Raw genomic sequence first — 20,674 nt, forward strand, 5'->3', positions numbered from 1 at the left:
GGACAAAAGCAAATGTAGTCCACTGAGAGCAGACAAGACCAAGATCCCAAAGTTTACACCATGTCATGAGGAGAGGAGAGTGAGGCAAGAGGCTGACAAGCTCTGATGAGCAAAGCCAGAGATGCTGTTACATAACAATGCTGTGCTCAGCCAAGCATTGTGTGCTCAGTGATCCGGAGAGCCTATGGCAAAGCCCCAGGGCTGCGAACAAAGGGGGAGCCACTTGGAGAAATTAGGACATATTTATAGCAAAACACTTATAAGGCTTTCTAAGGCTTGTATCTTATCTGTCCACTTTTCATATTTGACACAATCCACTTTTCATGGTTGGTACAAAAACCCCACTATGGCTATTGAAGATAAAATGAATTACCAGACTGACAGTAATTATAATTGGTATTATGTCAATCTCAGATAAGTCTTTTAGTTTTTCATATTCTTCTTCTATTTTCACCTAAAGTAGCACTATGCTGTATACTAACACCTGGTGTTATGATATTTCCCATCCTTAACATGGGAAAGGTTTTTCCTTTTAATATTACTTAAGTCTCTTCTTAACGACTTCCAAAGTGTCTTACCACATCTGATGGCTTCTCAGTTTGTCTGCAGCTGGCATGATTTCTCTGACCCTGTGGTTGTGCCGTGCAGTGGAGTGTCAAATGTTGTTTGTATCAAAATCTTAATTGTTGCCTTTTACCAATAAAGGTTTGGGAGCAAGATGCTGGGGTGAAAACTTGCTAGTTCTGAGAGGCAGAGAAAGCACCCAGCAGACCTTCCTCCTCCACAGACCTCTCCAGTGCTTCTCCTCTTTCCCATCTAAAACAAATCTCTTCAAACTCAGTGTCCCTCCCTTCTACTTCCTGTGTGTCTCTCTATCCATCCTCCTGACTCCATTTTACTCTGTTTTTTCTTAGTAATCATGTTCACTTCCTGTCAACTTGTTGCTTGCTCTGCCTCTTAATCTATGGTTGACTTTACTTAATCCTGCTTAAAATATTAAAGCAGAAAGCTCTTGGATTAAAGGTGTGTGCTAGGGCTGAGCCACAATCCAACTAGAAACATGTATTTCTAGTTCAATCTCAGGCTTTACAGTGTGATCAAATAGCCTGCAATACTTAACTTTTTTGTCTTCAGGACCTACCTGCCTGAGCCCAATCTCGTATATATGACTCCCATTTGATAAAACTGATGCTCTGCATGCCCTACTTTATGACTTAGTGTGCTTAAATCACCCAGCTTTTGATGGGCAATTCAGGTTGGATGATAAATTGTTGTCCCATTGTCAAATATTCAGTTTCCACTAAGGCCCAATAGCAGGCCAAGAGCTGCCTTTCAAAGGGAGACTAATTGTCTGCAGGTAATGGCAGAGCCTTGCTCCAAAATCCCAAAGGTCTCCTCTGTGATTCACATGTAGGGGCCTGCAAAGACTCCAAATAGCATCCCTAGCTGCCACGGCCACCCTATCCTCTGGTATAAATATGTGTTACCAATGAGTTCAAAGTGGTTACTATCTCCTGATCGCTTGATGCAATCAGCATAATGTCATCAATATAATGCACCACTGTGATATTTTGGGTTTTTTTGTTTTAATTTTTTAAATTTTTCTTTTATTGATTTTTATTGAGCTCTACATTTTTTCTCTGCTCCCCTCTCTGCTTCTCCCCTTCTCTTCAACTCTCTCCCAAGATCCCCATTCTCCCCATTTATTCAGGAGATCTAGTCTTTTTCTACTACCCTTGTAGATTAGATCCATGGATGTCTCTCTTAGGGTCCTCATTGTTGTCTAGGTTCTCTGGGATTGTGATTTGTTGACTGGTTTTCTTTGCTTTATGTTTAAAAAACCACTTGTGTGTGAGTACATGTGATAATGGTCTTTCTGGGTCTGGGTTACCTCAGTCAAAATGATGTTTCTTAGTTCCATCCATTTTTCTTCAAAATTCAAAATGACATTATTTTTTCTGCTGTATAGTACTCCATTGTGTAAATATACCATATTTTTTTTATCCATTCTTTGATTGAGGGCCATTTAAGTTGTTTCCAGGTTCTGGCTATGAGAAACAAAGCTGCTATGAATATAGTTGAGCACATGACCTATGGTATGATTGAGCCTCCTTTGGATATATACCCAAAAGTGGTATTGCTGGGTCTTGAGGAAGGTTGTTTCCTAATTTTCTGATAAATTGCCATACTGACATCCAAAGGGGCTGTACCAGCTTGCATTCCCACCAGCAATGCAGAAGTGTTCCCTTTACCACCACAACCTCTCCAGCATAAGTTGTCATCAATGTTTTTGATCTTGGCCATTTTTATAGGTTTAAGATGGAATCACAGAGTTGTTTTGATTTGCATTTCTCTGATGGCTAAGGATGTTGAACATTTTCTTAAGTGTCTTTCAGCCAACTTAGAGTCCTCTGTTGAGAGTTCTCTGTTTAGGTCTGTACTCCATTTTTTTTTATTGGATTATTTGTTCTTTTGATGACCAATCTCTTGAGTTCTTTGTACATTTTGGAGATCAGACCTCTATCTGATGTGGGGTTAGTGAAGTTCTTTTTCCATTCTGTAGGGTGTCATCTTGTCTTGTTAACTGTGTCCTTTACTTTACAGAAGCTTTTCAGCTTCAGGAGGTCCCATTTATTAAATGTTTCTCTCAGTGTCTGTGCTGCTGGGGTTAAAATTAAGACGTGTTCTCCTGTGCCCATGCATTCAAGTGTACCTCACACTTTCTCCTGAGGACAGTAGCTTAAAAGAAATCGCACACTAGCTCAGAATTGAGAAATAGATGGTTGTTTGTTTAGGGGTAAACTCACAAATCAGAATCCTCTACTGGAACAGTGATCAGAAACTGAAATCTGCAAACAGAGGGAGAGGCCAGGAAAGAGAACAGAGACATGCTCTGCATCAACATATATATTATAAGAGGCCATGCCCCAGTAGGCGGGTAACCACAAGCTGTAAGATGTCCTACAGCATTCTCCTATATACGGGTTCAGTGTGGCTGGCTTTATATTGAGGTCTTTGATCCATTTGGACTTGAGTTTTGTGCATGGTGATAGATATGGTTCTATTTTCAATCTTCTACATGTTGATATCCAGTTATGCCAGAACCATTTGTTAAAATATGCTTTCTTTTTTCCATTTGATATTTTTTGCTTCTTTGTCAAAAATCATGTGTTTGAAGGTGTGTGGATTAATATCTGGGCCTTCAATTCAGTTCCATTGTTCTTCCTATCTGTTTTTATGCCAATACCAGGCTGTTTTCAGTACTGTAGGTCTGTAGTAGAGTTTGAAGTCAGGGATTGTGATGCTTCCAGAAGTTCTTTTATTGTACAGGATTGTTTCAGCTATCTTTGGTTTTTTTGCTTTTCCATCTGAAGTTGAGTACCATTCTTTTGAGGTTTGTGAAGAATTTTGCTGGGATTTTGATGGGCATTGCATTGAATCTGTAGATTGCTTTTGGTAAAATTTTTATGTTAATTCTACCTACGCAAGAGCATGGGGGATCATTCCATTTTCTGGTGTCTTCTTCAATTTCTTTCTTCAAAGATTTAAAGTTCTTGTCATACAAGTCTTCCACTTCTTTGGTTAGAGTTATGCCGAGATATTTTATGCTACTTGTGGCGATTGTGAAGGGTGATGTTTTTATGATTTCTGTCTCATCTCATTTTTCATCTCTGTACAAGAGGGCTACTGATTTTTTTGAGTTAATCTTGTATCCTGCTACATTACTGAAAGTGTTTATGAGTTAGTTGTAAAAGTTCCTTGGTAGAATTTTTGGGGTTGCTTATGTAAACTATCCTATCATCAGCAAATAGTGAGAGTTTGACTTCTTTTCTGATTTGTATCCCCTTGATCTCCTTTTGATGTCTCATTGCTCTAGCTAGGACCTCAAGAACTATATTGAATAGATATGGAGAGAGTGGACAACTTTGTCTCATTCCTGCTTTCATTGGGATTGCTGCAAGTTTCTCTCCATTTAGTTTGATGTTGGCTGTTGGCTTGCCGTATAATGCCTTTATTATGTTTAGTATGTTCCTTGTATCCCTGCTGTCTCCAAGACCTTTATCATGAAGGCATGTTGTATTTTGTCAAAAGCTTTTTCAGCATCTAATGAGATGATCATGTGGTTTTTACTTTTCAGTTTGTTTATATGGTGTATTACATTGACAGATTTTTGTATGTTGAACCATCCTTGCATCTGTGGGATGAAGCCGACTTGATCATGGTGGATGATAGTTCTGATGTGTTCTTGGATTCTATTTGCCAGTATTTTATTTAGTATTTTTGCATCAATGTTCATGAGTGTTATTGGTCTGTAGTTCTCTTTCTTAGTAATGTTTTTCTGTGGTTTGGGTATCAGGGTGATTGTAGCCTCATATAAAGAGTTTGGCAATGTTCCTTCTGTTTCTATTGTGTAGAATAACTTGAGGAATATTGGTAATAGTTCTTCTTTGAAAGTCTTGTAGAATTCTTAGCTGAAACCATCTGGTCCTTGGCTTTTTTTGGTTGGGAGACCTTTGATGACTGTTTCTGTTTCTTCAGCAGTTATAGGTCTGTTTAATTTGTTTATCTGGTCTTGATTTAATTTTGTTCAGTGATATTTATCCGGAAAGTTATCCATTTCCTTTAAGTTTTCCAATTTTGTGGAGTACAGGTTTTTAAAGTATGACCTGATGATTCTCTGGATTTCCTCTGTGTCTGTTGTTATGTCCTCCTTTTCATTTCTGATTTTGTTAATTTGGATATTCTCTCTCTCTCTCTCTCTCTCTCTCTCTCTCTCTCTCTGCCTTTTGATTAGTTTGGATAAAGGTTTATCTATTTTCTGGATTTGCTCAAAAACCAACTCTTTGTCTCATTGATTCGTTGTATTGTTTGCTTTGTTTCTATTTTGTTGATTTCTGCTCTCAATTTGACTATTTCCTGCTGTCTAGTTCTCTCAGGTGAGTTTGCTTCTTTTTCTTCTAAAGTTTTCAAATGTTCTATTAATTCACTAGTGTGGGAGTTTTCCGGCTTCTTTATGTAGGCATTTAGTCCTGTGAACTTTCCTCTTAACACTGTTTTCATTGTGTCCCATAAATTTGGGTATGTTGTGTGGTCATTTTCATTGAGTTTTAGGAAGTCTTTAATTTCTCCATTGATGATTTAGGTGAGCATTGTTTAATTTCCATGTATTTGTGGGCTTTCTGGAATTAGTATTGCTGTTGACTTCTAGGTTTAAACCATGGTGATTTGATAAGATACGTGGGGTTATTCCATTTTTTTTGGTCTTTGTTGAGGTTTGTTTTGTTACCAAGTATGTGGTCAATTTTTGAGAAGGTTCCATGAGATGCTGAGAAGAAGGTATATTCTGTTATGTTTGGATGGAATATTCTATAGATGTCTATTAAGTCCATTTGAATCATAACATCTGTTAATTCCCTTATTTCTCTGTTCATTTTTTGTCTGACTGACCTGTCCAGTGGTGAGGGTGGAGTGTTGAAGTCTCCCACTATTAGCATGTGGGGTTTAATGTATGATTTAAGCTTTAGAAGTCTTTCCTTTACATATGAGGGTGCCCTTGTATTTGGGGTATAGATGGTCAGTACTGAGATTTCCTCTTGATGGATTTTTCCTGTGACTAATATGAAATGACCTTCTTTATCTGTTTTGATTGACTTTAGTTTGAAGTCTATTTTGTTAGATATTAGGATAGCTACACCCGCTTGTTTTTTTAATATTTTTTTTATTTTTTATTTTTTTAAATTTATTTATTTATTAAGGATTTCTGCCTCCGTTCCGCCACCGCTTCCCATTTCCCTCCCCCTCCCCTGATCAAGTCCCCCTTCCTCATCTGCTCGAAGAGCAATCAGGGTTCCCTGACCTGTGGGAAGTCCAAGGACCGCCCACCTCTATCCAGGTCTAGTAAGGTGAGCATCCAAACTGACTAGGCTCCCCCAAAGCCAGTATGTGCAGTAGGATTAAAAAACCCACTGCCATTGTTCTTGAGTTCTCAGTATTCCTCATTGTCCGCTATGTTCAGCTAGTCCAGATTTATCCCACACCCGCTTGTTTTTTAGGTCCATTTGATTAGACTATTTTTCCCAATCCTTCAATGTCTTTTTTTGAGGTTCAAGTGTTTTCTTGTGTGCAGAAAAAGGATGGATTCTGTTTTTGTAACCAAAACAGATATAAAAAGCCTGTGCCTTTTTATAGGTGAGTTGAGTCCATTTATATTCAGGGATATTAATGACCAGTGATTGCTCCCTCCTGTTAATTTAGTTTGCATTGTTGGTGATGTTAATTTATGTGTTTTTCCCTTTTTGGGATCTGCTGCTATGAGACCATCAATTGTCTTTGTTTTTGTTGATGTGGCCAACTTCCTTGGGTTGAAGTTTTCCTTCTAGTATTTTGTGTAGGGCTGGGTTTGTGGCTAGGTATTGGTTAAATCTGGTTTTGTCATAGACTATCTTGTTTTGTCTTTCTGTGGTGATTGAAAGTTTTGCTGAGTATAGTAGTCTGGGCTGGGATCTAGTGGTCTCTTAATGTCTGCATGACACTTGGCTGATGTGGGACAACTCTGTATTCTGTCAATTATGTTTTAAATAAACACTGCTTGGTCAGTAGCTAGGCAGGAAGTATAGGCAGGACAACCAGACAGGAAGTAGAGTTAGGTCAGTGAGAACAGCAGAGTTCTGGAAAGAAAGAAGCCCATTCCTCCCCAGTCCTGTCCAGACAAGGAAGAAGCAAGATGTGACCTGCCGTGCTGAAAAAGGTACTGAGCCATTTGGCTAACATATACTAGAATAATGGACCAATATACGTTATAAGAGTTAATAAGAAGCCTGAGCTAATGGGCCAATCAGTTTATCATTAATATAGTCCTCTGTGTGATTTCTTTGGGGCTAACCAGCTGTGAGACCTGGTGGGAGGACAGAAACCAGGCAGGACAGAAACCCAGACAACAAAAGGCCCCCAACACTTTGCCATGACCTTCTGGCTTTCATTGTCTCCAGAGAAAAGTCAGGTGTAATTCTGATAGGTCTACCTTTATATGTTACTTGGCCTTTTTCCTTCGCAGCTCTTAATATTCTTTCTTTACTCTGTATGTTTAATGTTTTGATTATTATGTAGGGAGGGGACTTTTTTTTTAATCCAGTCTATTTGGTGTTCTGTAAGCTTCTTCTGTTTTCATAGGTATATCTTTCTTTAGGTTGGGAAACTTTCCTTCTATGATTTTGTTAAATATATTTTTTTGTGCTTTTGAGTTGAACTTCTTCTCCTTCTTCTATACCTGCTGTTCTTAGGTTTGGCCTTTTCATGATGTCCCATATTTCCTGGATATTTTGGGTTAAGCTTTTGTTAGATTTAATGTTTTCTTTGACTAATGAGTCTACTTCCTCTATTGTATCTTCAGCGCTTGAGATTCTCCCTTCCATCTCTTTTATTCTGCTGTTCATGCTTGCGTTTGTAGTTCCTGATCATTTTCTCATGATTTCTATTTCTATAATTCACTTGATGTGTTTTCTTTATTGTCTCTATTTCAGTTTTCAAGTCTTGAAGAGTTTCTTTCATATGTTTGATTGCTTTTTCTTGGTTTTCTTTAAGGGATTTGCTGATGTCTTCTAATTGTTTTGTTTGTCTTTTCCTCCATTTCTTTGAGGGAATTTCTCATTTCCTCTTTAAGAATTTCGTTCTCCTGGAGTTACTTTTAGGTCATTTTCTTCTGCTTCATCTATATTTTGTTGCTCAGGTCTTGCTGTTGTGGGGTCTTTAGGTTTTACTGGTGTCGTGTTGCTCTTTGTGGTGTTGTGTGTGTTCTTACCTTTTCTGCTCATCATTTCCTCTAATAGGTGTGGTTGGTGCTGTCTTGTAATTCTGTTGATTAATCTTCTAGGTGCCAGAGAATCCAAGGCTCAGATAGTTGTTCCTCATGGTACAGTCAGTGCAACAGTTCTAGTACCCCATTGTTCACACCATGTTCCTGGAGGTCACTCAGCACTCCCAAGCTTTGATCCACTCCCTTGGGAGTTTTCTGTCTCAGGCCTGCTCTAGCCTAGGATGGTGGCTCAGACTTGTTTCTGTAAATGTCCCTAGTCTGGATCTGTTCCTGCAGAGGTCCCTGACTTGAGATTGGTCCTGTAAAGGCCTCTGGCTCCTGTCTAATCCTTTGGAGTTCCCAGACATGGGTGTGCACTGACCCACAGAAGACCTGGCTCAGACTTATTCCCTTAGAGGTCCCAGACTCATGCTCAGACCTGTAGAGGTTTCTGGTTCCTGCCTATTCCCTTTGCCATCCCAGACCAATGCCCACAGGCACAGAGGTCCTGGCTCAGGCCTACTCCCTCTGAGGTCCCAGATTCATGCCCAGACCTACAGAGTTCCTGGCTCAGGCCCAGTTCCTCGGAAGTCCTAGAATCACGCCCAGACATTCGGGGGTCCTGGCTTTGGTCTACTTCCTTGAAGGTCCCAGATTCACATCTGGACACTCAGCGGTTTCTGGTTCTGGCTCACTTGCTCAGCGGTTGCTCCCCTGTACCTGTTTCTGTGGAGTTCACTGTCTCAGGTCAGCTCAAGCCCAGGTAGCTAGCTGGCTCAGTCCTGGGCCACAAGTGTCTCTGGACTGGATCCGTTCCCATGCCTGTAGAGCTTGCTTTCTCAGGCCTACTCCAGCCTAGATCCAGTGTGATATTTTGTGTATGAGACAGATGATCAAGATCCCTTCCAACTAAGTTATGTCACAGTGCAGGAGAGTTAGTATATCCCTGAGGACATACTAACTGTAAAGGTATACTGCCAACTGAAGACAAATTGCTTCTTATTGGTGGTCCTTGTGGACAGGCACAAAGAAAAAGTCATTTGCTAAATAAATAGCTGCATATCATGTACCAGGAGATGTGTTAATTTGCTCAAGTAAGGACACAGCATCTGGTACAGCAGCTGCAATTGGAGTCACTACCTGAGTGAGTTTTTTGATAGTTGACTGTCATTCTCCACATCCATCTGTCTTCTGCACTGTCCAGATAGGAAAGTTAGAGGGAGACATGGTGGAGACCACCATCCCTGCATCTTTCAAGTCCTTGATGGTGGCACTAATTTCTGCAGTTCCTCTGGGAATGTGATACTGTGTTTGATTCACTGTTTTCTGTTACAGGAACGAGTGGGCTGCTTCTCATCCCAGCTACCCTGCTAACTTACACCCGAAATAATCACATAGAAACTATATACACTTAAACACTGACTGGCCCATTATCTCTAGCCTCTTATTGGCTATCTCTCACATCTTGATTTAACCCATTTCTGTTAATCTGTATATCACCACGAGGTCGTGGCTTGCCGGGAAAGATTCAGCATGTCTGATTCTGGTGTCTCCATGGCAGATCTCTGACTCTGCTTTTTTCCTCCCAGAATTCAGTTCTGTCTCCCCGCCTACCTAAGTTCTGCCCTATAACAGGCCCAAAGCAGTTTCTTTATTAACCAATGAAAGTAACACAGATACAGAAGGATCTCCTACACCATTTCCCCTTTCTGTTTAAACAAAAAGGAAGGCTTTAACATAGTAAAATTACATATAATAAAACAGGTATCAAGCAAGAATTACAGTTACAATATTTATATCTACTTTGGTCCATCATGTTACAGAATGGCACTAACATGTGGACAACTGCATCCACATCAAGCCTGAGACAGCTTGGGAAGTAATTCTAGAACAAAATAACAGCATTATGCATGGTTTCTTGGTAGCAGCAATTTCTCGGGTCTGCTCTGCTTGCTAGAGGCAAGTAAGCGCTCTCAACTAAGAGAGGCTTCCTGACTCAGCTTTAGCTGTAAAGCCTTTTAAGAGGTCCTTCCAAGAAACACTTAAATAGTGTTGATAAAAAGCTGACCGCATGCTTTTCAGTTTTCAGCTGTAGCAGGAAAAAAGCTGTGCTGTTTTAAAATTCCGGCTTTCTGGACCGTCCTGCCAGGGCAAATTCTGACTCTTTCAGGCAGGGGGTCTGACTATGAAGCATTGAGTGTGGTTTGTGAACAGACTGCTGCAGCTTGCTTGCTGGCAGGGACTGTGAAATGCCATAGAGTTGTGGCAAAAACACAGCTGTAGCCGGTACCTCTGCCATGTGGCTGAAATCTCAGAAAGCTAAGAAATGGGCCGAATCTAGCCACCAAAGCCATGGCTTTAATCCTCTCTATATTGCTTAGCAAATTAAAGACTCACATGGTCAGAAAAAGAGAGATATACAGTAAAGAGAGATTCAAAGATGAAGAAATCCTCTAAATGGTTTACAGTGTGTTAAACATATATTCAAGCTTGGAAGAGTAAAGAAAAGGTTAAAGTCTTTTAAAAAAAAGAGAGAGAGAGTAGTTGGGTTTGGTGGTACACACCTTTAATCCCAACACATGGGGGACAAGGTAGATGGACCTCTGTGAGTTTAAGGTGTGGTGGCACATGCCTTTAATCCCAGCACTTGGATGTTTTCCCGTCTCCCACAAGGCCCCCTTTTCCTTTAGAAAGTTCAGCAGACAAGCACTGAAACCTTCAAAACAACAAAGTGAGTAAGTGTCAGAATAAGTGCCTGATTTACACACATGGATATCTTGGTTCTCAACCTTTTGCCTATAAGGTGGAAGGGACCCATCTTCACTACTACCCCATCCTCTCTGTTGGTGGTTTCCAACCACACCTACAACGACAGGACTCGTTCTTGTTACACACTCCCCTGCAACTATAGCTCTTGGCGTTGTACAACCTAAAGACAATGGTAGGAGCTAGTGTGTATATTCAGCACATAAACTACTCCAGCATTATTGAAGGTACTGCATCAACTTTGACACTTTTGAGGGAGTGTATCTCATCTTAGATGCTGAGTGCAATCCCTGGGTATTTGACAAAACAAAGAATTTTCCCATTGTCACATAGCAAAGTTCAGCACCGCTACATAAATTCTGATGTCTAAAAACGTGAATGTTTCCTTCATTCATGCATCCATTTAATTCACAAATGTCCCTCTTGAGACTAATTTTCTATTAACAACAAAACAGAGAATTATCTACTAGAGTTGCAAGCAGACCAGGGCAATGCTCATAGTAGCACACACTAATGCAGCCCATATTTGACACAGGCATCTAGAAAACTTTTAACATGAACACCATAAAAATGTTTTCTTTTTTCATGAAAAATGATCTGAAAGATGGATTTACATATAGGAGTAAAAAGAATGTGACCAAATGTTGGGGCACAGTAGAGTGGCAGGGCATTTACCTGGCTTGGGTAAGGCTCGGGGTTCTTGACTGTGCTGCTCAGCACCACCAAACAAGACAAAAACAATTAAACTCCAAATAAAACCTCAGACATGATAAATTATGTGATATTAAGACTCAACAGTTAAGAATGTTTACTGCTCTTGCAGAGACCCAGAGTTTGGTTCTCAGCATCCACGATGGGTTACCCACAGCCACCTGCAACTCTGACTCCAAGAACTGTGACTCTGGCCTCCACAAGCATCTGCACCCACATTTACAAGTAGAGGGGGCGGAGAAGAAATGAAGATGGAGGGAGGGAAAGGAGAGGAGAGAGGAAGTGAGATTTTAAGAAACAATTATAAAGCGCAAATTTAAACATAGAGGCAGAATTTTAACTCCTCTGATTTTATTTCATGATGAAAATCTCAGACTTGGGAAAGTACATGGCTGTCAGAGGAAATCATTGATCATTTCTTGTAGCGATTTTGATTTCTTGACATGATTTTGTTCATGGTGTGACTCCAGTTCGTATGGAATGAAATCAATTCTCTTTTACAGGAGGACGTCTCTTTCTGGTGTCTATAGCTATTATTGCTTTTGAAATTCCACCAAAAAGAAGTGACACCAAGATAAGAGCCATACGAGTAAATAAGACAAGTAATATCCTGTTCACACTCACATGTATTTTGGCTCGAAACCTTTTCTTAGAGGAAATTGAAGGGCCACTGTCTGGACTGCCACCTGCTCCTCTTTGTTCACAGTTTGGTGGCTGCCAACCTTGCATACAGTGACAATTGCCTCTGTTGTTACATACCCCTCTGAAATTACAGTGGCTGATGTTGCATCTGAAATGAAAGTCTTGATGAAAAACACAGGCTCTATCTTTGCAGAATTTCCCTGGTCCACAATTTGCACCGTCCACTACAAGCCCCATTTCCGGAACTTCTGTCCCATGGTGTGCATCATACCCAAAGCATTGCTCTTCTTTAATACCTCGCACCTTTATGTGATGAAATGTAGTGTGCTCACCACCACCAGGAACACGACTGACACCATCACAATGTAGCAGTCCACAAAAAATACCGTCATCTTCACACGCGAGAGGTGTGCTTCCTCCTCGCTGTTTCTTTACTCCACAGTTTCCAAATCGGTCACCTATGGTATTTAATTTATAACATATTGGGTCTGCATCCCTAACTTCATATCCAAAAAGTGCTTGGCACTGCAAATTACGATCACTGCAATTTCCTGACATGCAAACTGCTAGTGGTGAGCAGGGAGTTCCGTCCTGGATGTAAAAATTTTCCGGGCAATTCTGGGAGGTTCCATCACAGTATTCTGGAAGATCGCAAATGCCAAGTTTGTCTCTGCACAAAGTTCCAAATGGTGCAAATGTACACTCCTTACAGCAACCTCCTATATTACAAGTAGTGCCCTGAGTAAAGATGCAAGTGGTTGTACAGCACTTGTTGAAGGCACACTCTTTCAAGGAGCCGCAGTCACATTCCTCATTCTCATCCACCTTCTTATCTCCACAGCGAGGAACTACATATTTAAAATTGTCATATTGAACACGATTTTCACTCAGGCATTCGTCCCATTCATGGATCCTCTTATGTACTGCAGCTTGGGAGCAATTACTTAACATATCCGTGAGAATGGGATAATCATGCATGAGACAGTTGCTTCTTCTGAAACAATAACAGCCTGGAGCATCATGCTGTAAACCCATAACATGACCTGTTGAGTGAGACATAAAAACTGCTATCAGAAACACATGGCGGCTTGCAGCATTTACATATGACACTGCCCGGTTTTGCTGGCACAGAGTGTTACTCTGACCCATGTATTCATATTGTTGAATTCTAAATCCTGTTAAAATGACTGAAGTGGAGGCCTTTAAATCATTATGAAACCTTGATTTATAATTACCAAATGAGTCCAAAAGGGAATAAGCATTGTTTGCAGAATTGGTTATATCTATTTGGTCTTTTTCCCAAAAACATATAGCACGTACAAAGACAGCTATGCCACTTAGCTTGTAAATGGTGTCTGATATGCTGTTCATAACCAATATAAACTCAAGCGAACGGGTAAAGTTGTTGATTGCCTTAGCTAATGTAGAAGTCATCGTGTAGTGGACTCGTAGTACTTTCACATGCACGCGCCACAAGTAGACTGGAGCTGCTCTGGGACTCCCAACAAGCTTCGTCTCTTCAAGGGACTTATCTGCCTCTGCCACCTGCTCTTTGTTTCTACACCTTTTAGACTCACGTGATCTTTCTTCCACCACAAGCAGAGAAATTACGTGCTCAAATTTGGAAGAAGATGCCAGTGGTTTGATTTCATAAGTGAAGTCATCCACCTGTAGCATGCCATTGAGACCTCCATTGCAGGTGTCTAGTGTGGCCTGGGACCCAGGGACCCCTTCCAGGTAGCTGTAGAAGTAACAGTCTCGAGGAACAAATGGGTAGTCCTCCTGCTCGGCTCCTTGGTCGTTAGTAGTGTATACAGGAAAATTTTCAGGAATCATGTTCTTCTTGAGCTTCATGTGGACCACGTGTCTTTGTCCCCTGAAGCGCATGCTGTAGGTGATCTCGGCTGGCATATCACTTCTACCCATCCTCTGGGGGACCTTCCTGGGAATAACAACTTCAGAGGTAGTGAAGCGCCATTTTGGCGGGCTATGGGAACAGACAGGGCACAACAGTACCCAGAGCACAGATAGCCAGAGAGAACCTCCCAGGAGGACCCAAGTCCAGATAGATGCCCGGAAGGGGGCCATGGACAAAAGCAAATGTAGTCCACTGAGGGCAGACAAGACCAAGATCCCAAAGTTTACACCATGTCATGAGGAGAGGAGAGTGAGGCAAGAGGCTGACAAGCTCTGATGAGCAAAGCCAGAGATGCTGTTACATAACAATGCTGTGCTCAGCCAAGCATTGTGTGCTCAGTGATCCGGAGAGCCTATGGCAAAGCCCCAGGGCTGCAAACAAAGGGGGAGCCACTTGGGGAAATTAGGACATATTTATAGCAAAACACTTATAAGGCTTTCTAAGGCTTGTATCTTATCTGTCTAGCTAACATCCTTGGGTTGGAGTTTTCCTTCTAGTACTTTCTGTAATGTTGGTATTGTGGATAGATAATATGTAAATTTGGCTTTGTCATGGAATATCTTGTTTCCTCCATCTATGGTGATTAAAAATTTTGCTGGGTATAGAATCTGGGCTTACACCCATGATCTCTTAGTTTCTGCAGCATATCTGACCAGGACCTTCTGACTTTCAGAGTTTAAATTGAGAAATCAGTTGTAATTCTGATAGGTCTGGCTTTATATGTAAGTTGGCCTTTTTCATATGTATCTAAATTTTCTTTATTCTGTATGTTTAGTGTGTTGATTATTATATAGTGAGGGGACTTTTTCTGGTCCAGTCTACTTGGTGTTCTGTTAGCTTCTTGTACCTTCATTGGCATATCCTTCTTTAGATTGGGAAAGTTTTCTTTTTTTTTATTTTTATTTTCTACTTCTTTTCTTTTTTTTTTAATTTTTTTTCCTCCCATTTCCCTCCCCCTCATCCCCCCCTACGCCCCCTCCTCCCACCCTTCTCCCCCTCCCCCCACTCCTTTCCCCCTCCCTCTCCAGTCCAAAGAGCAGTCAGGGTTTTCTGCCCTGTGGTAAGACCTAGGACCTCCCACCTCCGTCCATATCTAGGAAGGTGAACATCCAAACTGGCTTGGCTCCCACAAAGCCATCACATTACGTAGGATCAAACCCCCGTGCCATTGTCCTTTGCGTCTCATCAGCCCTCATAGTTCGTCATGTTCAGAGAGTCCAGTTTTATCCCATGCTTTTTCAGTCACAGTCCAGCTGGTCTTGGTGAGCTCTCAATAGATCAGCTCCACTGTCTCAGTGGGTGGGTGCATCCCTCGTGGTCCCGACTTCTTTGCTCATGTTCTCCCTCCTTCTGCTCCTCATTGGGACTTTGGGAACTCAGTCCAGTGCTCCAGTGTGGGTCTCTGTCTCTATCTCCATCCATCACCAGATGAAGGTTCTATGATGATATGCAAGATATTCGTCAGTATTGCTCAAGGATAGGGTCATTTCAGGTTCCCTATTCTCAACTGCCCAAGGAACTAACTGGGGACCTCAGCTTGGGCACCTGGGAGCCCCTCTAGGGTCAGGTCTCTTGCCAACCCTAAAGTGGTTCCCTTAACTAAGAATTGTGGTTCCGTGCTCCCCTGTCCAACCTTCCTTTATCCCAATCCTCCTGCTTTCCCAAGGCCCGACCTCCTTCCCTTCTAACTTTTCTCTCCCCATCTCCCCTTACCCCCAACCCTCCCCACCCCAAGATCCCAATTTTCTCCCCGGCAATTTTGTCTACTTCCTTTAGCCAAGAGGATAACTATATGTTTTTCCTTGGGTTCCCCTTCTTACTTAGCTTCTTTAGATTCACCTATTGTAGACTCCGTGACCCTTATTTATGGCTAGAAACCAATTATGAGTGAGTACATCCCATGTTCATCTTTTTGGGTCTGGGATACCTCACTCAGGATAGTGTTTTCTATTTCCATCCATTTGCATGCAAAATTCGAGAAGTCATTGTTTTTTACCGCTGAGTAGTACTCTAATGTGTAGATATTCCATACTTTCTTCATCCATTCTTCCATTGAAGGGCATCTAGGTTGTTTCCAGGTTCTGGCTATTACAAATAATACTGCTATGAACCTAGTTGAACATATGCTTTTGTCATATGATAGGGCATTTCTTGGGTATATTCCCAAGAGTGGTATTGCTGGGTCCAGGGGTAGGTTGATCCCGAATTTCCTAAGAAACCGAAACACTGACTTCCATAGTGGTTGCACAAGATTGCATTCCCACCAGCAATGGATGAGGGTACCCCTTCCTCCACAACCTCTCCAGCAAAGGTTATCGTTGGTGTTTTTGACTTTAGCCATTCTCACAGGTGTAAGATGATATCTCAAAGTTGTTTTGATTTGCATTTCCCTGATTGCTAAGGAAGTTGAGCATGACCTTAAGTGTCTTTTGGCCATTTGAACTTCTTCTGTTGAGAATTCTCTGTTCAGATCAGTGCCCTATTTTTTAATTGGGTTAATTAGCATTTTAAAGTCTAGTTTCTTGAGTTCTCTATATATTTTGGAGATCAGACCTTTGTCTGTTGCGGGGTTGGTGAAGATCTTCTCCCAGTCAGTAGGTTGCCTTTGTGTCTTAGTGACAGTGTCCTTTGCTTTGCAGAAGCTTCTCAGTTTTAGTAGGTCCCATTTATTCAATGTTGCTCTTAATGTCTGTGCTTCTGGGGTTATACATAGGAAGCGATCTCCTGTGCCCATCTGTTGTAGGGTATTTCCCACTTTCTCTTCTATCCTTTTCAGTGTGTTTGGGCTAATATTGAGGTCTTTAATCCATTTGGACTTGAGTTTTGTGCACGGTGAAAGATGTGGGTCTATTTTCATTCTTCTACAGGTTGACATCCAGTTGTGCCAGCACCATTTGTTGAAGATGCTTTCTTTCTTCCATTGTATACTTTTAGCTCCTTTATCAAGAAAGTTTTCTTCTATTATTTTGTTGAATATATTTTCTGTGCCTTTGAGTTGGACTTCTCCTTCTCTTATCCCTATCATTCTTTAATTTGGTCTTTTCATGGTGTCCTAGACTTCTTGGTTTTTTTTTTTTTGTCAAGGATTTAATGTTTTCTTTGACCCTGAATCTAATTCCTCTATAATATCTTTAACTACTGAGATCTCTCTTTAATCTCTTATAATCTGTTGGTTATACTTGCATCTGTAGTTCCTGTTTGTTTATACAGATTTTCCATTTCCAGAATTCCCTTGTTTGTGCTTTCTTTATTGCCTCTCTTTCAGTTTTCAAATCTTGAACTGTTTGAGCTGTTTTTTTTCACTTGTTTGATTGTTATTTTTTCCCTTGGGTTTCTTCAATAGATTTATTAATTTCTTCTAATTTTTTGTCTTTTCCTCTGTTTCTTTAAAGAAATTTTTCATTTTCTCTTTAATGGTCTGTATCTTCTTCATAAAGTTATATTGAAGGTCATTTTCTTTTTTTTTAATGATTTATTTATTTATTGTGTACACAGTGTTCAGCCTCCTTGTATGCCTGCAGGTCAGAAGAGGGCACCAGGTCTCATTACAGATGGTTGTGAGCCACCATGTGGTTGCTGGGAATTGAACTCAGGACCTCCTGAAGATCAGCCAGTGCTCTTAACCTCTGAGTCATCTCTCCAGCCCGAAGGTCATCTTCTATTTCTCCTTCTGTGTTAGGATGTTCAGGTCTTCATGTTGTAGGACCACTAGTTCTGGTGTTACCATATTGGTCTTTATGTTATTGGATGTGTTCTTATACTGCCATCTGCCCATCTTTTCCTCCAGTGAGTGCAGGTGGGGCCTGTGGCTTAGGTGGTCACTCTTCTTCCAGGTGAAGGTGGGTCCATGCCTCTAGGGAATACTGATAAGGCTCCTCTTCAGGGGCATTCTGGGTCAAGGGTCCAGTAATCACATATGTGGTGGGGTATGGTAGTGGGCGTGTGAAAACTGTTTGGGGTCTCTGGGACTTTGAGTGTTTATATTTCTATGTAAATATCATTAGTACTTTGATGGGACTTAATTATATGTTTTGTTTATTCATTTATCGTGTTTTATTTATAAATTTGAAAGAAATATTTATATATTCTCTTTTACACAATTTTATTTATATTTCTGAAGTTAGTGTGGAACATACAGTACAATTCTCATATTTTGATTTTCACTGAGCTTTCTTCTGAGACTGAGACAAGGAGAGACATAAGGCCAGCACTGTAAGCTCTTGGTCTTCTCTGAGAACTGATGGGATTCTGTTTAAAGGCTATCAACGTGCCAAAAACAACTTGCATTAGATTTCTATTGGAATCACTGCTGAAGCCATGTCTTGTATCCATGAAATTCCATCCTTAAAAGAGAAATTGCACCAGGAAAAAAAATCACTATAGGAGGAAGCTGAAAAGGTATTAGAGGGCTAGAAGCTAAACAACTTCTCAGTACATAATGGTAGGATTTCCCAGAGGACGAGCTACACCTTCAGAAAAAGATCACAGTTGGGCTGTGGAAAACTAGATTATTTTCTCACAAGTTTCAGTTTAGGACCTTGAGTTGAAGGACAGGGTGCTGTTTGGGTCGTGCTGGTTATTAAGGAATCAAGGATAGAAGTGTTGCAGAGCTGGTAGATTGGCCTCTTAGTGCTGATACTTTAGGGGCTAGGAAGAACATTCACTGAAGGCCCTAGCAACATGGATCTTGAATGGGAGGATGCTACCCACTTGGATCTGGCATCAAGGCTGTTTGTGGTGTGACCTGATAAGTCTGGTAGGAAGAAAGGGGCATGTCTCATATTCAGTGTTATTTTCCTTAAAAGTAAAACTACCAGCACCACATATCTGTATCTCCATCCTATTTTTCCTCCTTCTAGTTATTATTCTGGTAGATCCCTCTACAACTAGCCAGATATTGTACTATTTCCAAGGAGCTTGTACACGTTGCTTTCTCTACAAAATGGATGTCCATGTGTATGGTTCGAAGCTCAGCCCAGTATGAATATTTTCTCTTGCATTTCTATCCAGCTCTACTACTGAGCAAGGCAAGGTGTGTATCCGCGCAAAATAAATGCAATGCAGATATCAAAGAATATTTACCACTTTAATGATAAACTTACAGAACCAGAGTTCCAGCGTAGTACAGGATGTAGGGAGGGAAAAAAGGGCCGAGCTGCTGAGCCATGCGCCCATTTATTGGCAGGCATTCGCCCGAGGCAAACCCCGCCCCCTAAAGGGGCTGTCTTAACCCTACAAAGGTGGCTAAGCTTCTGGGCATTTCTGGTGTGTATACCCATAACACACTGACCTTTACTTAAACCCAGATTGAACTTTAAAAGTTCTCGTTCAGCTACTTAAACATAGGATTATTCCCACAGCAAGAAACGGGAACTGAATGAGAAAGGCCAATGCCATAGAACTTGGATTACCTTCTTAAATACCTCGTTTTATCCACTGATCGTGGTTAAAACTGGGCTTGAATTTGACACTTTTTATTAATTATTGCAGACTCAAATCTTAAGACTTCATGGAAATGAGAAAATTTAGCTCATTGTTGAAAAATCTGGCTATATGACCACTTGGATTTTTATAGTTAGGTACTTTCTGTGACAATGTAAATCACTTGATATCTATATAATTCAGGTAGCCGATTCCTATGCCAAGAGTTGTTTTTAATGATACATAATATTGCACCTTTTAATTTTCTATCAGAAGACATGCCTCTTCTAGAACCCCAGAGATATACACTGTGATTCTAGCCACAAACTGTTTAGCATCCTTTTCTACTACAGATACCATCAGCATCACCCAACCTCTGAGTTCATATGTTTTAGCAAGGCTTCCAATGTAATCACAGTCTCTTCTATTTCTGTCTTTATTAATATAATTTCATTATATTAATATATACAAGAGAAAAGATGTATGAGATATCTAGACAATCCGTGTTGTGGCAAATGGTGGCAGAATCATCAGAACTTTAGGTCCTTGAGATCTGTGACCCACACACATTAGCCCAGATTTTGTCACCTAGCCCTTATTTACTTTTTATTCTAATTAAAAGGCCATCGTAGCAGTTTGAGTTCTTGGTCAGAAATATCAACTTATTTCTGTGTCCTAATGTAATAGAAATATTACATAGATAACCCTTTCCCCTGCATAGTTAGAGTAAGTAGCCACAGTTACCTCTAGTGAAGGGCCTATTGTGGCGGACTTCTCGACCGGCGATGAAGAATGACCACCACATCAGGATTCTACTCAGAACACGCTTTTACTGGAGTGCCCTTGATTGATGGGGAGCAGGGAACGAGGGGGGCAGGAGAACAAGGGGCAAGAAGGGAAGGGCAGGGAGAGCATGAAGCAAAGGGGGCAGGGAGCGAAGGGGCAGGGAGCTAAGGGGAGAGACAGCATGAAGCGAAGGGGCCAGGGGCACTTAGGCAGCCGCTTAAATAGGGAATTGGCACACGGGTCGCCCTGTGATTGGCTGCCACCAACAGCTGACACCAAACCGCATCGGGATAGGCTCAAGGATCCTCATCCACCGCGCATGCGGGAAGCGGGGACGCGCAGCTCTCAAAGCCATAGCCAAATGTGGAGTTGTTTATAACCAACAAGACAGGATGTCGGCACCATCTTGTAATGGCGATCCTGTCCGGCTCACTACAGCCTATATTTGTCATAGTGATGCAGAATACTTTTTCCTAGGTCTGTAATCACTTTTTCATTCAGTGGGTTCCATATCTCAAGCAAGTTCAGGTCCAAAAATGGATACATATATCAATTAACCTTTTAGAGAAGCATCTGCTTTCTATTTCTCAGTTGTCTGTCTTTTATCTTTTGACTGTTGAACAGAAATGAAGCAATTA

The 20,674-nt window shown here is 41.1% G+C and overlaps 1 protein-coding gene across 1 annotated transcript; it reads right to left on the minus strand.

Moving 5' to 3' along the window:
* Positions 1-11,755: 11,755 nt before the first annotated feature.
* LOC121452479 (disintegrin and metalloproteinase domain-containing protein 29-like) lies at positions 11,756-13,999 on the minus strand. Its single transcript, XM_041658654.1, has one exon. The coding sequence runs from the start codon at positions 13,997-13,999 to the stop codon at positions 11,756-11,758; it is 2,244 nt and encodes a 747-aa protein (XP_041514588.1).
* Between the last annotated feature and the right edge of the window lie 6,675 nt (positions 14,000-20,674).

This window comes from Microtus oregoni, unplaced genomic scaffold (assembly GCF_018167655.1).
Source record: "Microtus oregoni isolate MIOR12 unplaced genomic scaffold, Mior012 000009F_ref0000495, whole genome shotgun sequence".
Taxonomy (NCBI): Eukaryota; Metazoa; Chordata; class Mammalia; order Rodentia; family Cricetidae; genus Microtus; species Microtus oregoni.